At 42.6% G+C, this 16,722-nt stretch overlaps 1 protein-coding gene across 1 annotated transcript in view; it reads right to left on the minus strand.

Annotated features, from left to right (window-relative positions):
* Positions 1 to 16,722, minus strand: part of LOC147692218 (ras-related protein Rab-1B) — a 183,588-nt gene that overhangs the window by 18,947 nt on the left and 147,919 nt on the right. The window contains exon 5 of the mRNA XM_086938491.1: positions 14,067 to 14,198. Coding sequence (XP_086794617.1) covers positions 14,067 to 14,198 — 132 coding nt within the window. The remainder of the gene's footprint in view (positions 1 to 14,066; positions 14,199 to 16,722) is intronic.

Below are 16,722 nucleotides of genomic sequence, written 5' to 3' on the forward strand. Positions count from 1 at the left end.
CCAGTCACGGTGCAAGATGACTCCTCCTTCCGGTGAAAGTGCGCATGGGCATCGACTCCATTGTTAGATTATTTTACCGCAAGAGGGTGAGAATGGAGTAAGTGAGTGTAGTGAATAGATGTCCATGCGTAGCTAATGTAAATAATTGGAACTGCAACAATACAGGTGTCCGGGGAGGTGGGAGGTCGTATCTGAATCTACAGCTCGACATGCCAAGAACAGATGCTTAGTTGGTAAGTAACATAATCCGATCGAGACATGTGCTGTAGATACACATGCTTTGCATAGACTACATACAGTATTCTCCCAAAGCAGTGGCTGACCAGTAGATATTGCAGTTGTCTGAAAAAAGGTCTCTAGCACTGCTTGGCCTACATTTGCCTGTAGGCGTGCTGATACATCCACACAATAGTGCCTGGTAAATGCGTGTGGTATAGACCATGTTGCTGTTTTAAAGATGTAAACTATAGAGATGTTATCTAAAAAGGCCATGGATGCCCCTATTTTGTGAGTAAAATGCACTCTAAGGGGTAAAGATACAGTTATTTTAGCTTTTGCGTAGCAAGTTTGAATGCATTTAACAATCCATCTTGAAACACCAGATTCGGAAATAGGATTGCCTTTGTGAGGTGCTGTAAATTAAACAACAGTTGCTTTGTTTTACGAAAGTCTTTTGTTCTTTCTATATAGCACAACAGAGCTCTTTTGATATCAAGTGTGTGAAGAGTCGTTCTGCTACTGAATCAGGTTGAGGAAAGAACACATGTAACTCAACGAATTGGTTAATATGGAAAGCAGAAACCACTTTGTGAAGGAATCTGGGATTGTTGCGAAGAACAACCTTGTCTTTATGTAGTTGAAAGAAGGGTTCTTCGAAGATTAATGCTTGTAGCTCGTCAACTCTCTAATGAAGTTATTGCAATGAGGAATGCAAACTTCAACAAGAGAAACTGTAAAGAACACTTGTGAAGGGGTTCAAAGGGTGGACCCATGAGTCTTGTAAGTACAACATTAAGATTCCACACTAGTGCAGGGGGAATTTTTGGTGGTATAACGCTCTTCAAGCCTTCCATAAAGGCTTTAATGCCAGGAACTTTGAACAAAGACAAATGTTGTCTGTTTTGCAAATAAACAGCTACTGCTGCTAGATGCAACCAAATTGATGTGTAAGCTAGCCCACATTTCTGTAGATGCAGAAGGCAACAAACAAAGTTTTTAACGGAAGCATCTAGAGGTAGAATTTTGTTTTCACAGTAGACAACACATTGTTTTCGTTTTGCTGCATAGCAAGCTCTGGTAGTAGGTTTTCTTGCTTCCTTCAGAATAGTATTCAGTCTGGTGGCATATTTAATATTCAAACTATTTGACTTCTGGATCCTAAGTTGAGCTCCTTGGGATTTGGACGCTTGATTTTTCCATGCTTCTGAGTAAGGAGACTGGAGGTGTGAATGTAGCTTTTGATGTGGAATTATTGAGACCTCTATCAGGGTGGTGTACCACGGTTGACGTGCCGATGTGGGAGCTACTAAAATCACTGAGGGCTGATGAGAGGTGTTACCTCGAAACCGGTCCGGTCCTCGGATGCTTGATTCCGTTCTGGGAAGGACATGGCTTTTGTAGTTCGGACTGGACTGTTCCCATGGAGCACAGGATCAGAGCTGATTTGCATATCGCCATTGTCTAACCCAGGGTGGTGTGGAGTGCAAAAAAACGATGGATTTGGGCCCAGATCTTTGGACTGGGGTGAATGTGTGACATTGATCCACATTCTGTCCATCACCTGTTTTGTTTGCAAATTCCGCCATAAGTGCGCTGGGGATGCTCAGACGTGGGTCCCAGGCACTCCACACCACTGGAGTCAAGCTAGCCGGGCTGATGAGAGGTGTTACCTCGAAACCGGTCCAGTCCTCGGATGCTTGATTCCGTTCTGGGAAGGACATGGCTTTTGTAGTTCGGACTGGACTGTTCCCATGGGGCACAGGGTCAGAGCTGATTTGCATATCGCCATTGTCTAACCCAGGGTGGTGTGGAGTGCAAAAAAACGATGGATTTGGGCCCAGATCTTTGGACTGGGGTGAATGTGTGACATTGATCCACATTCTGTCCATCACCTGTTTTGTATGTGAACAGTTTAAGCATCTTGTTTACAAACCATAAACAGCTGTACTTGGGACCAACGGAATCCAACAGAGTGCAAACTAGAGTGTTCCCCAGACAAAAAAAAAACACTCCACTGGTCTATGGTCTGCTGAGATGGCTATACTTCAAGGAGTTAAGCGTTCTCTAGGCTATTCTGCCCTGCACCAGTTCTGATAATGCTGGAAATAGGGGAAGAATGCTTTTAATATCCTAGTAAAGTCCAATACTGGTAAACATCCTTGAGTTCTCCCAAAGAAGGTGCCACCCGAAAACAAAATATTTTTCCTTCTGCCTCCATTTCTGCACTGTACTCCGCCTACTGTTGCAAATGGAGTGAAAGCATGATTAACAGTCATCTCCAGTTCCTGCAATATGGATTGTGGGGAAATATGGTTAGAAGAGACTAGCCCTTCTCCAGTTTTTATTAGCCTTTTTAGCTTGAGTTAACACTGGTACTGAGTTGTGTAAGATTGAATTCCAGGTGCTGGCTCTGCTGATGAGGCTCCTTTTTGTGAAACTGATGTGTTTTCTAAATCTTGTGCCCAATCCAGTTCAGTGAAATTATAAGGTGAGTACTTCACTCCTACCAGTTCTGAAACCAGGCCACACCATGGAGCATTTATCGGATTAATAGTTACTTCTGATGATTTAATAAATATATGTGACATTTTCCTGTTTTGGCGCAGCTCTCTTCCATTTCCATTCAGTAGGTTAACTGGTTTTATTATATTCTAAAATCACTTCGAGAAATTCATTGCAGGCGGCACAGATTTGCAGAGCTTCACACTCTCAGGAGAGGGCTCACAATGTAATAATTCAAACCACTGAGAGGAGCTGTAATTCCCTATTCACTTCTTTCGCACTCTCTCCATCTTCCATTCGTGAGTGCATTTAAATAGATGGGTTTCAAATTCTCTTGCCTACTCATCTTCTCTTTCTTCAACTAGCCACCTTCTCACAACTGACTATGGAATAGGCAGCGTTTACTTTCTCAGGGGTGAATGTTTGAACTAAGCAAAGGCTTGGGAGCTCCTCTACCTATTTCACCCCAATCTTACTCTAGGTTCTGTGTTCTGATTCATAGTTCCTTATTTTCACATCAGAAATACATTTGAAGTATAGCCATTATTTTATATTGCTTTTAAATCTCTCATATCTTTGGTGAGTGAGGACCATTATTTGTCAGGAGTGTTATGAGAAAACAACTGAATGTAAATGATACATTTTGGATATTAACAGGAGCTTGTGAAGCAGATAACAAAAATGTGAAAACTAACTAATCAGATCCACATAATACAAAGGTGAACATAACCATATTTACTCAACTCTTAATTGGGTACTGTTGCAGAGCATGTACAACAACTTGACCTTTGGCTAGGGACTCTCACAAGAGTTCACAGGTTCTCACTATGGCCAAAAACAGAGAACACAACAGTATGGTGCAACCAACTGCTCCATTCGCGTGCATGCTTGCAACTGTCTGCATGTGTGTCCATAGCTGTAGACTTCCGAGGGATTTTGAAAGCCCTGATTTTATGATTGACAGACTCCTCAAATGTAAGATTTGTACGCTTACTGTATGTAGGTGTGTGTTCTTCACTATGCAACTATATGTCCAGCGTTAGGAACAATAGGGATACTGTTTTGCCCATTGTCCAGTTCTGGTGGCACAGAAGATAAGGCAGTTTAACTTCAGCTTTTTTGCTTTTGAAGACGAGTACCTGCTCCAAATAAGCCTTTAGATGTGTAGATCGAGTGAGGCAGGCATAGAGTCTTTGCAGTGCAGAGTCACAATTCAAATGTTATGCCCTTTCAGGATCAACTCTTGAGGGAGAACGTACTTCAGGCTGAGACAGTAACAAGGCATGGTCTTCTCCTTGTGACTGGGCCCTTTCTTGGAGCTGAGACTTTCTTTGCGGTAGTACCTCTCAAGGCTAATCCTCTTTTAAGACTATAGTCGGTGCCCTATCCATAACCCATGTGCACTGTTTGGTAACACAAGGGATCAAAACGTTAAGATATTTACCAGAGGAAGTGACTGAGAAGCAACAGGAGAGCATGATACTTTCCAGGCTGCTATGTTAAATGCCAAAAAACATTTCACAAAAAAACAAACATTGTTTTCCAAACAAGAAGTGGAGAAGAGTTTATAATTATATAGAATCATGACGTAAATGATATGAGTTGTTCAAAGGCATTGTAGTGAATGTTATGGTGGACTTGGGATTGCTGCCACAGCATTTTTTATAAAGCTCAAGATGGGTCTGATTAAGCTGTTGAACATAGTTGATATTATTGCTTGTGGGTATGGAGAGAAACAGATTGTCTTTGTGTGTTGCTTTCATGTTCAACTTTAAGGGGGTGGTCTAGGATGGTTAGGTTTATGTGACTTGAAGCATCAACATGCTTCAAGTTTGATCTTGTGCCCTATTTGCAGTATCGGGGATTCTGATGTTGGTGAAGTTCTGTTGCCAAGGAATACCCGAGGCCTGCTAATTAGGTGAGCTAAAAACAATTTTGCCACAAGATCATTTTAAAGAAATCGGTAATATCAGTGTGGAAAGTATGTGTACCTGTATAATAACTGAATTTGGAAGTTTGGAAGAAAAAAAAGGTTATCGAAGCAAAAGAGGCGTCTGGGATATTCGCACCAGTAATCGTAGTGTGTAAGGCATGTGGTGAGATCGTGTCGTTTTCTATAGATCAATGAAATGTTAAGTACCATTAATCAAGCTGAATGCTTTTTGGCAACAGATTTGACCTCAACACTAGCCCAGATACTGTTACAACTGGAGTCTCAACATCTAATTTCCTTGGTGATGCCTAATGAAGTATAATTGTTTCTAGCAAGTGCGGTCTGGGTTGGTATCAGCCAAGTTCCAACAGGCCATACAGGGACTATTTGGTGGAACTTCGGTGGAACATTTTATTTTTTTTACACATGGCATATTGGTGTGAAAGGAACAGGAGCACAAATGTACGACAAAGGGTTGTGGTGAGAAGTCAGGTTAGTGAAAAGAAATTGCAAAGGGGAGTGTTATGATAAAGGTGTATTTTAATTTAAGTAGTGCAGGACTGCACAAGGTTTACTTTAGATATTCGCCAGTCGCATATAGCATGCCTGCTACAACATAGCCATGGCCTGTTGCGGGTATTTCTGTGATAAACTTCTCTCATATGGTGTTAACATTGCTTATGGTATGTACACAAAACAATGCATTTGCTTCTAGGCACATTTATTAAGTCGTACTACACCACGAAAAAGATAATGCCATTATTATACAGTAAGGAATATGCTACTTACAAGTATGCATCTGTTCTTGGCATGTAGAGCTGTAGATTTGTATACTTGTGCATAGATCGCCATCTGGTGTTGGGCCCGGATGTTTGCACTTTGTTTTTGTCTTGGAAGAGGTCTCTGTGGTCACGAGGTAGGTGACTCCTCCTTAGGACGATAGTGCGCATGGGCATCGACTCCATCCTCAAATTGTTTTTCGCCATGATGGGAAATGATGGAATTAGTAGAGGTAATGTAAGAAAAAAGGATGTCCATGCGTGTGCATCTAAATAAGATGAAAAACTGGAACGGATACAAGTCCCGGGGAGGCGGGAGGGCATGTACAACTCTGCAGCTCTACATGCCAATAACAGATGCATACTGGTAAGTAGCATTTTCCGTTCGAGGCATATGAGCTGCAGAATGTACACTTAACATTGATTGTGCAGCAGTGTCTCCCCTTAGAGGTGGTCACCTGTATCCGTTGCAGTTGTTTGAAATAAAGTTTAAAGGACAGCTTGGCCTACTGCAGTTTGCTGCTTGGCTTGCACATCAACACAATAGTGTTTAGTGAAGGTAGGTGGTGTAGACCATGTAGCTGCCTTGCATATGTCCTCTAGTGGTATGTTTCCTAAGAAAACCATAGAGGCTCCTAGTTTGCGAGTGGAATGCGCTGTAGGAGGAACTGCTAATGTACGTTTAGCTTTAATGTAGCATATTTGTATACACTTTACAATCCACCTCTGGAGATGGGGTTGCCTTTATGAGGAGGAGAGAAAGCTACAAACAGTTGTTTTGTCTTCCTGTAGGATTTAGTTCTATCTATGTAGTATAAAAGAGCTCTTTTAACATCCAATGTGTGTAATGCTCTGCCAGAGTCTGGGTTTTGGAAAAACACAGGTAACTCTACGGTTTGATTTAGGTGAAAGGAAGTGATGACCTTTGGAAGAAATTTTGGATTATATCTAAGAACCACTTTGTTAGGCTGTATTTGAAAAAATGGTTCTTGTTTTGTGAAAGCTTGTATTTCACTTACTCTCCTAAGAGAGGTAATGGCAACAAGGAAAGCTGTTTTCCATGTTAAGAATTGCAGTTCACATTTATGTAAAGGCTCAAACGGGGGTCCCATGAGCCTTGTGAGTACAATATTTAGGTTCCACACAGGAGAAGTTGGTAACCTTGGTGGGATTATTCTTTTTAATCCCTCCATGAATGTTTTGATTGCTGGTGCTCTAAAGAGAGACAGATGTTGTCTGTTCTGTAGGTAGGCTGCAATTGCTGCAAGGTGCAGGCGTATGGAAGAATATGCCAAATTAGACCTTTGCAGATGTAAAAGGTAACAGATGATATTCTGGATGGATGCATCCAGGGGATCAATGTGGTTATTTTTGCAATAAATTTCAAATATTTTCCATGTAGCGGCATAACACGCTCTGGTAGTGGGTTTTCTAGCCTCTTTAATGATGTTCATACAGTCTGGTGGTAGGTTTAGATAATCAAACTCTAAGACTTCAGGAGCCAGAACGCCAAATTCAGTTGGTTCGGATCTGGGTGTCTGATTTCTCCATGGTTCTGTGTTAGAAGGGATGGTGTGAGGCGTAGCTTTTGATGCGGGGCTAGAGAAAGATCTAGTAGTGTGGTGAACCACGGTTGGCGTGCCCATGTGGGAGCCACAAGGATCATTGTGAGAGACTGTTGTCTGAGCTTGCGCACTACTAATGGAATGAGTGGGAGAGGCGGAAAAGCGTACGCAAATCTGCCTGACCAGTTCATCCATATCGCATTGCCTTCGGACCGTGGGTGTGGGAACCTGGCAGCGAAGGCTGGGCATTTTGCGTTTTCGTGGGTGGCAAACAGATCTATGTGTGGATGCCCCCACTTTTGGAAGAATGGCTGAAGAACTTGTGGATGTAGTTCCCATTCGTGAATCTGTTTTGCCTGCCGACTTAACAGATCTGCTATCTGATTATGGACTCCTGGAAGGTGTTCCGCTAACAGATGTATGTTTTGAGGAATGGCCCATCTCCAAAAACAACTTGCAAACATTCAGCCCCAACACTAGATGGCAGGAGTATGCTAAGCATGTGTATCTACAGCACACATGCCTAGAACATAATGTTACTAGTCTCTTCTATTAATTAGCCATTCTTTAGGGTTACATTAAATAGAATTCATGGCATTGCAGTGCTAGCCCAATGAGTAGCACAATGATGAAGAATGGCTCCTTTGGGTGGTGAGAACTTGTGCTCCTGTGAGCAGATGCTCCTAGTGACTGATTGGGTTATTAGTGTCCAATATATTGCCTTGAACCAGTATCAGAACAATAATATCTGCTGATTGTTTCTACAAGACAGTAGAAAGTATACTGGACTGCAAAAATTCTGTGTCCTCCAACGATTAAAATATTTAATCATATTCCACTGTCCAGCGTGCTCCTCAGAAGCATTCCCCAGGTAAAGGGAGGCTTTGTGTGAGCCGCATTCCAGGCAATTTACAGTGACGGTATGACGAGAGAGGCAGAGAATGTGATGAGAATTGCCGACCCACGGGCCTCCATTTTTGCTGATGCGCATGAATCTCAGAAATTAGTCTGCACACAAAGTGATAAATATATCCCCCTTAGCCGTTGAACCACTGGCTCTATGTGTTGCATGCATGCGTTAATGTGGCAGTCTATTTTGGCCAGCAGGCGCACTCACAACACAATGAAAATTAACTACTATTACCCAATGTAACGGAACTCAATTCATCCACCTTAGAAGCTGGAAGTGTGAGTTGGTCCTGCCAGGATGTGAATTGATGACCTTCATTACATAACTGCAGATGTATGCAGCGAGCATTTAAAACACAGAAAAATATTGCTGTTAATGTGTGTGTGTGTGTGTGTGTGCGTTTGTGTGTGTGCGTGCCTGCATGTGTGTGAAAGAATTAGCACTAAATAGCACATTTGTGAGTTGGTCCTGCCATGATGTGAACCGATGACCTTTATTACATAACTGAAGATGTCAGCAGCGAGCGTTTAAAACACAGAAAAATCTTGCTGTGAATGTGTGTGTGTGTGTTTTCCTGGTCGTGGTGTGTGAGGCTTCCTCTCAAGTCGGGGGGGGAGCAGGGGAGCCAGTAAGTGGGAGGGAATAGCTCTCGGCATTGCTGGGTGGGCGGGGGAACAGCAGCCTGTGGTGTGAGAGACAAATGTTGGGGTGAAGAGGAGGGAGGGGGGAGAGAGTGCGCTGCAGAGGAAGAGGCAGAAGGTGGGAGGGCGGTGAGATAGCGAAAGGGTGAGAGAAGAGGCATGGGGGCGGGGGAGAGCATTCCTTTGAAGTGTGACTCTCTCGGCATTGCTGTGGCGGGTCTGATGCGATAATGGAGGCGGCTCGGGGAGCAAATGGCAAGCGTGTGCACGGGCACATGCACTCGGCGTAATCCGCCTGGTTCAGCTTTCCTGTTTCCACCTCTATATGTCTCGACATCTGCAATGCGCAAGCGCATTGGCAGAGGTCGAGACCTAAAAAAAGATGTTACATGCATAACGTTACTAAATCATCTTCTCGTACATGTTGGTATTCATACATGATAGAGGAAAACATACAGTGCCAAAAAAACACATATACGAACACATGAAACTGCAAATCAAAATTGGTGAAATATATTTACAAATGCATTCAAGATACAAATTAATCCTCCCCTACGATTTTTGTTTTATGTACCAGGGTAACAAGACTCAGACTGTCCTTAGTACTGTTCAATTATTGATCCATATGGTGAATAGGTCAGAGCATGTCTCAAAGGAGTGGTTATAAAAGTGAGGTGAGGAAAAACGTTGGTCTTTTGTTGAACCTTGATCTATGTATCTTTTAGTTTGAAATTAATTTTGAAGACAGGACTATGGATGCTCTTGGCCTTAGTGAGAGGGGTGGTGGGCGTGCCGACACGTTTTGACCTTCATTCGTGGACCGTGAGGTTTCAAGGAGGTCTTCCGCAGGGCTGGGGTTTCTAAAAGTGTAGGATACTACTGTTGAGCAGTCGCTTTCTTAGTCTCTTGGGCTGGTTACATTTTAATGTCAAAGTCAGGATCCACGCATCAGTATAGGTCCACTCGTGTAGAAGTCATGGTTCCTTATTCTTCAAGTGCGTTCTTTGTGGCTTCCGAACAGAGCAGCTCCGTAATTTCTTTTAGACTGCAGCGTCTCGGGCCGCGTTTTCTCACTGATTCAGCGATGGTCGTTTGTGCGCCGAGTTAAAGGACTTGACTTTCGCCTTCAATGTCATTATGTCCAGACGTGCGTCTCAAACGGTAAACATTCCTCGGCTTCCTCTCGGTCGTCATGACAGCAAACTCCAGTACTTCAGCGGTGAACGACATCCACGTAGCTTACGAGTAGTGCGCAGAAAAAGAGCGAGAGGAAAGACACGCGTCTCTTTATCTGGATTAAGACAGATTTAAATACACTATGGCAGAACATACATTTCAGGAACACCTGAGAGGCCTAAACTCTGGTTAGGCATGATGAGGGATCGATGACCTGAGCAAAGTAACCTTCTACAAGACTAGCATTAATGAAGCCATTAAAAGAAGCAAAACACTCTTCAAGGAGGTCAGGCACAGAATGAACCAGCTCCTTTGTCCTCCAATACAACATTAACAAGAGCAACATCATAAATCACTTCTTACTGATAAGATTAGCAAAATTATGTCCCATATTAAAATACAAAAAAGGACATCCCCCTCTGTCTCCAGTCTCTCAAGATCTCACCCCCAAATGGGCTGACTCAATGCCACCTCCAAAGAAGATGAAATTCTACCATCACCCAGAGTGCTATCTTTACAGAGCATCTCACACTCCTTCACAACACAATCAGTCAGTCCAGGGACCTTCCAGGATGGCCTAAAACAAGTTACATTCTCACAAACTGAAGAAACCAACTCAGGAATCATATGATCTTGCCAACTGTCCTTCAACACACTTCTATGTTTCAATTGAAAAATCATTTGTGAAAGCAGCCTCCACCCAACTACAGGGTGAACTCACTATGAATAAGATTCAAAAGAACTACAGATGGCCGCACCCAGTACCCTTGAAATATTTTAAACAGATAGCAGCACTGGTGTCCACACTATTGTGGGGCAACAAGCCGGCCCGTATAGCACAGGCCAAATTACATCGCAGTTGGTACGACGGCGGGATAGCACTCCCGAATGTCCAGCTGTACTATTGGGCAACCCACTTTAAAATTGTTAATCAATGGCTACACGCCCCGCAGGACGACCCCGCCTATATGGCGGACAGGGCCCAGCTAGGCACAAGAACCATGCTCTCGGTGCTCTACAATAGGGACCAGGTCCCGAAAATAATAGGACCAACAAAACACACGGCTACCCTATGGCAGGCGCGACTTGGGTGGAAGGGGACGCTCGCGCAGCAGTAAGGGATTCAACCAATGGGACGACATAGGTATTTCCACAGTGGGCGACCTATGGGACAACGGAGGCGTGGTCCTGTTTTCCCAGCTTCGACAACAGTACGACCTTGCCCCCTCTGAGACCTTCCGATATCTACAGATCAAGCATGCACTGCTGGCGGCACTGCCGCAGGGTACGGAGGTCCCCGAGGCATCCCCACTAGAGGATAGGCTGTTAACAGACTACCTACAGAAACGGCTACGTCATTTACCTACCGTAAACTGATTAATAACTTACCAGACCCCACGACACCACTGAGAGACAAATGGGTGGACAATATAGGAGACATGGACGAGCCAGAATGGCAGGAGGCACTGGCCTCTCCCAAAGAAGGGGGGATACCGGCACGGCTGCGGCTAGTTCAATTAAAAATCCTGCACCGGACATACTATACCAGAAGCACACTGCACAAAATGGGCAGGTCACAGCATCCATATTGCCTTCGAGGTTGCGGGGAGGAGGGGTCCTTCTATCACACACTGTGGGACTGTCCCCGGATAGCCGGTTTCTGGAGGCGGATACTGAGAACACTGTCACAAGTCACGGGGGTTTCAATGGCTCCAGAGCCTCGAAAATGCTTGCTAAACGTATGGGAACCAAATGACCTCACACGCATGACACAAGCTTGGGTGACACTGGGTTTCATGGTGGCAAAGCGCAATATAGCGCAGAAATGGGGAACCGACGTTATGCCTATGCTCTCGACCTGGTGCAAGGATATGGGCTCCGCCATGATGGCCGAAAGAACGGTCTACATTGCCCGGGGCTGTCCCCAAAAAATGGACCCAAATATGGGCAGCATGGAACACTTACCGTGAGAACATATGTGAGCCTATACCTGATCATGATAGCGACAGCACTGATGAAGAGTTATGAGAAATATGGGGATGGAATACCGAGTCAAATGTATGTGATCTTAATCGCCGCCGACTGGGCAATTGTACGAGCTATTGCTGACTTATTGAAACTGATGTGCATATTAATAGTAATGATTGATAATTCTGTATTGTTACAATTGCCAATGTTTGGAATACACACAATAAAAACAGATTTAAAAAAAAAAAAAAAAAAAAGAAGAACTACAGATGGAGCTTAGGACCATACTGCAGCACATTGACAGCTGACATATAATTAGCTAATAAGGTCAAATTCAATTAAACAAACGACCTTTGATTGCTCATCCTAAGGGGCTTCTCTGCAGCTTTTGACACCGGTGACCACCAGGCACAGATACTAATCCTTGAAACATGCATGTACCTTTCCAACAGTGGTTCACTTATTACCTAGTAAACTGGCTACTCCAAATGGGAGACTGAAATGCAAGAAACTTACAATCTTCTGTGGAGAAACCCTGGGTACATGAAGCCTCTTCGTTCAAAACTAACATGCATTATAAACCTCAGCCAATATGCGGACACACGACTCCACCTCAATATCGAATCTGTTCACAACGTTAAGTGACTTCACACCTACCATAAGTCTATCCCAAAATGAATGCCATGTTCCTAGTAAATGGTGAAATCAATAAAAAACATAATTCCTCCTCTTAGTAAATACTATCAATTGACCATCGATGTTATACATCATCAACCACAGCAATCCCAATATTCAGCCGCAGTGCTTCTGCAACTTGTGGAAGAGATTCATAGGAGATATGACAGATGAGGCATAGGAGGGATTTAATTGGGGAGCCAACTTATGACAGAATGAGGCATCTTGTATTATCTGCCCGGTGGTGTCCTGCAAATACTATATTTGTCAGTGCATATGGCTACCAAATAGTGCAGAGACATGGTCTGTGTTAGAGGTCTACAAGGTGGGAGCCATGACCCCTACCAAGAATTAGGAGAAGATCATGATTACTTTTCCCAGGGTAAAGCATGTGCATCACACAAAGATTACACCTTACCGAAACCGGCTTACAACCAGAGATGTAACCATGTCTTTAAACTCCATAAATGTGCCACACAAAATTTGTCTTGCAAAGTTTGAATGACCTATTTCTTTTCACTTTCCTCTAGCAAATCTGATTGGCTCCCACTTTTAAACAGTACAACTGCAGCACCCAACCAAGTAAACACAAACGTGTATACAAAACAAAAAGCATACTATCCTTCAGAAAATAAATCGAAATCTTCATAAAATGCAAAGAAACCTTTACAAAACAAATGAAAGTATCCAGAAAAAAAGCACAGAATTCCTCAGAAAATAAGGAACTCATCGAAGCGTGCACCCCATTCTACAAAAAGTGACAATTTTGTAAATAAAATCTTTAAAATTAGCAAAACCCTCGCAATTCAAAATGTGTTCAGAATTCTTTAGCAAGTAGTGTTTTCATGCAAAGGACACAACATTGTGGAGTTGAACAACACTACAAGTACCTCTGAAGTGACATGCACCTATCCACTGTAGAGTCCCCCAATGCCTCTCTTTAAAAACAACAGCCAATGGAGAGAAACTCATTCTTCCATTAGCTTAATTATTGTTTTGGTTTAATTTAACAGACAGCTTAATTTTCCAGACTGGTGGAAGAGCAGGAACCAAGTCATATGAGCTGCAAAAAGAAAAGATATTGAGGGACAAGATGGGTAAGTGAGGAGTCATATTAGGAGTCGAATAACAACTGTTAGGATTGTAGGGTTCTGCACTTAATGTCCCAATTTCGTGCAGAAAAATTGAAATTCTTAGGACAAAAAGAAATTCGAAATACATAATTTTCAAAGCCAAGAAGTTGTCATAGGGTAACTTAAATGAAATGTAAGATGCCAAAAAAAACACATAATGAAACAGCACATCCCTACATCAGTGGCTAACTAAATCACAATGTTGTGAAAAATGGCATTGATAATAAAAAGAAAAATACAAAACATGTGGAAATTGTCCATTTCTCTGTCAATCAGACACTTATTTCCATTGGCAAGGGAATCTCTGGTTCCCTGTCCACAACTACGCTCAATCTATCTGATAATCATTTCTTGTTTGGTTTTCGGAAGGAGTGATAATTTAATTACGTATGTATGCATCTTGACTTAAAAGAATACTGGCAGTCATGTATGTGTATTGGTATCTGTACCTATGATGACCTATTTTCTCAGTTCTCGCGCATAAACTCAGCATATTTCATTAGTATGTTGATTCTGTTTGATGCACACATCAGCTGTCCTTTGCCCTTCTTTCTTAAATACGCACCTTAGCCGTGGTGAAGTCCACCACCTTCTTGGTGGTCAGGTCACACTTGTTGCCAACCATCAGTTTATTTACATTCTCGCTAGCATAGCGGTCGATTTCCTGGAGCCATTGCTTCACGTTGTTGTAGGACTCCTGGTGGAAAGAGAGCTAGAGTTACAGACGAACCCAAAACAGTCACACAATCAGCACAACATATTTTGACACTCACACTTTTACAAATACAGGGGCTACCATTCCAAACCTCACTTTCTATTCCTCATCTATAGTAGCTCATGTGAACTAACAGCAGAAACGTAGTCGAAGCTTTGACTTTATTTACGTATTTGTGTTAGATCTTAATAAATAGCATTAGAAACTACAAAATGTCATCTCAGTGTGCTGAGGAAAAGATGAGAAAGGGAGCCATGAGTCAACCTAGTCTCTCTACCCCATGGAGGGTTGAGGAAATGACATACTGCAAAAGAAAAGAACTGCACATTTAGCATTTTGGATGGTAGAAGAGAGCATGGTTCATGCCTGGGAATTCAAGTAGCATTCTTGGGCAAAAAACCTGTAGAAATTAGTTGGGAGTGGGCAATTTTGAATTTTTAAATGGCACAATTGCACCACCCAACTAAGGAGATACTTAATAGTGCACTTATGTTAATTTGTGTAGGGCACTAGGGCATGTTTTAGAGTTGCCATATAATTGTGGAGTATAACAGTTCTCCAATCGTTTTAGCCTCAGTGCTAGAAGATTTGTTGCTGTTGATCTAAGGAACCTTGATGGATGGCAAGGGTGGAAGCGTCTCATTTAATAACTGTTAGCGCAGCAATAAGGGTCTTCTGGGTAATATATACAGTCCAAAAGATAGACCGAAATGAACATTCGTATCCCAGTTGTGATGTGTTCATTGCACAGTAGACGTGTTATTGTGGTAGTTCACATGAAACAACAACACAGCAAAAACCATTCTGCTCTTTCAGAAAAGCTGTGAAGCAAACATAGGTAATAGAAAACACTCACAAGCGCAATGGTAGACCGATTCATACCTTCTATACAGGCCATATTCTGGCTGAAGAAAAGTGAACAATTTGGAATCAACTGGGCACATAAGAATGATTTCTAACTGTTCAGGCTGTCACTTCAAATATGTTGGTGCTCCAGTGCACAAGTTTCACTCTGTGAACCCCATCCCTTAATGTGTGCAGTTGTCATGAACATAAGTCGTCCCAAAATGCTTTGTCTAGCAAGCGAAGTTGTCACTGCAAATGCTACTTTAGCAGGTGACTAGATTGGAGTTGTGAAGGAGAAATAGCAACGACTAAGAGTATAGGAATCCTTATAAGGATAATGATACTTACCCAGTAAGCTTCTGTTCTTGGCATGTAGAGCTGTATATTCACATGTTTTGCATACTCCTGCCAGCTAGTGTTGGGTCCGGATGTTTGCAAGTTATTTTTCTTCGAAGAAGTCTTTCCAGTCACAAGATAAGGTGACTCCTCCTTCCGGTGATAGTGCGCATGGGCGATGAAGCCATTGTTAGACTGTTTTCCCGCAGAGGGTGAGAATGGAGTTACTAAGTGTAGAATATTTTATTTATAACGTTTTATATAGCGCAAACTTGATCCCGAAGGATATCAGAGCGCTTTACAATTTGAGGCAAAGGTAACAAATAAGAACATTAGTCTAACATGGGGAATCTAATGAATAGAGATGTTCATGTGTATGTATGTAAACTGAGAAACTGCAACAACTACAGGAGACCGGGGAGGGTGGGCGCATGTGAATCTACAGCTCTACATGCCAAGAACAGATACCTACTGGGTAAGTAACATTATCCATTCGAGGCATGTGAGCTGTAGATCACATGCTTTGCATAGACTATACAGCAGTAAACTCACAAAGATGTGGCTAACCTGTATTTGTTGCAGTTGTCTGAAAGAGGTTTAAGTGCTGCTTGGCCTATATTAGCTTGTTGCCTCTCTAACACATCAACACAATAGTGCTTGGTGAATGTGTGTGGTGTAGACAATGTTGCTGCCTTAGAGATGTCAGCTAGGGGAATATTCCCTAAGAAGGCAATAGTAGTCCCTATTTTGCGAGTGGAATGCGCTCTAGGGGGTATTAGCAAAGTGCTTTTTGCTTTCTGATAACATGTCTGGATACAATTTACGATCCATCTTGCAATGCTGATTTTGATATGGGATTGCCTTTGTGTGGTGGAGACAAACCAACAAAAAGGTGCTTTGTTTTGCTCTGCTAACATCAAGGGTGTGCAGAGCTCGTTCTGCTACAGAATAAGGTTGAGGAAAGAACACAGGTAACTCAACTGATTGATATGAAAGGCAGAAACTACTTTAGGGAGAAATTTAGGATTGCTGTCAAGAACCACTTTCTCTCTATGAAGCTGAAAGAAAAGCTCTTGTATAGGTAATGCCTGAAGTTCACCAACTCTACTCAGTAAAGTTATTGCGACGAGGAAAGTAACCTTCCATGAAAGGAATTGTTTAGGTTCCACACTGGTGCAGGTGGGTCTCTTGGTGGTTTCACTCTTTTTAATCCTTCCATAAAGGCTTTAATCACAGGTACTTTGAAAAGAGATACGAGTCTGATTTGTAAGTATGCAGCTACTGCTGCTAGATGTAAGCGAATAGATGTGTAGGCTAGTCCAGA

The sequence above is a fragment of the Lissotriton vulgaris genome, chromosome 9, assembly GCF_964263255.1.
Source record: "Lissotriton vulgaris chromosome 9, aLisVul1.2, whole genome shotgun sequence".
In the NCBI taxonomy this organism is placed as follows: domain Eukaryota; kingdom Metazoa; phylum Chordata; class Amphibia; order Caudata; family Salamandridae; genus Lissotriton; species Lissotriton vulgaris.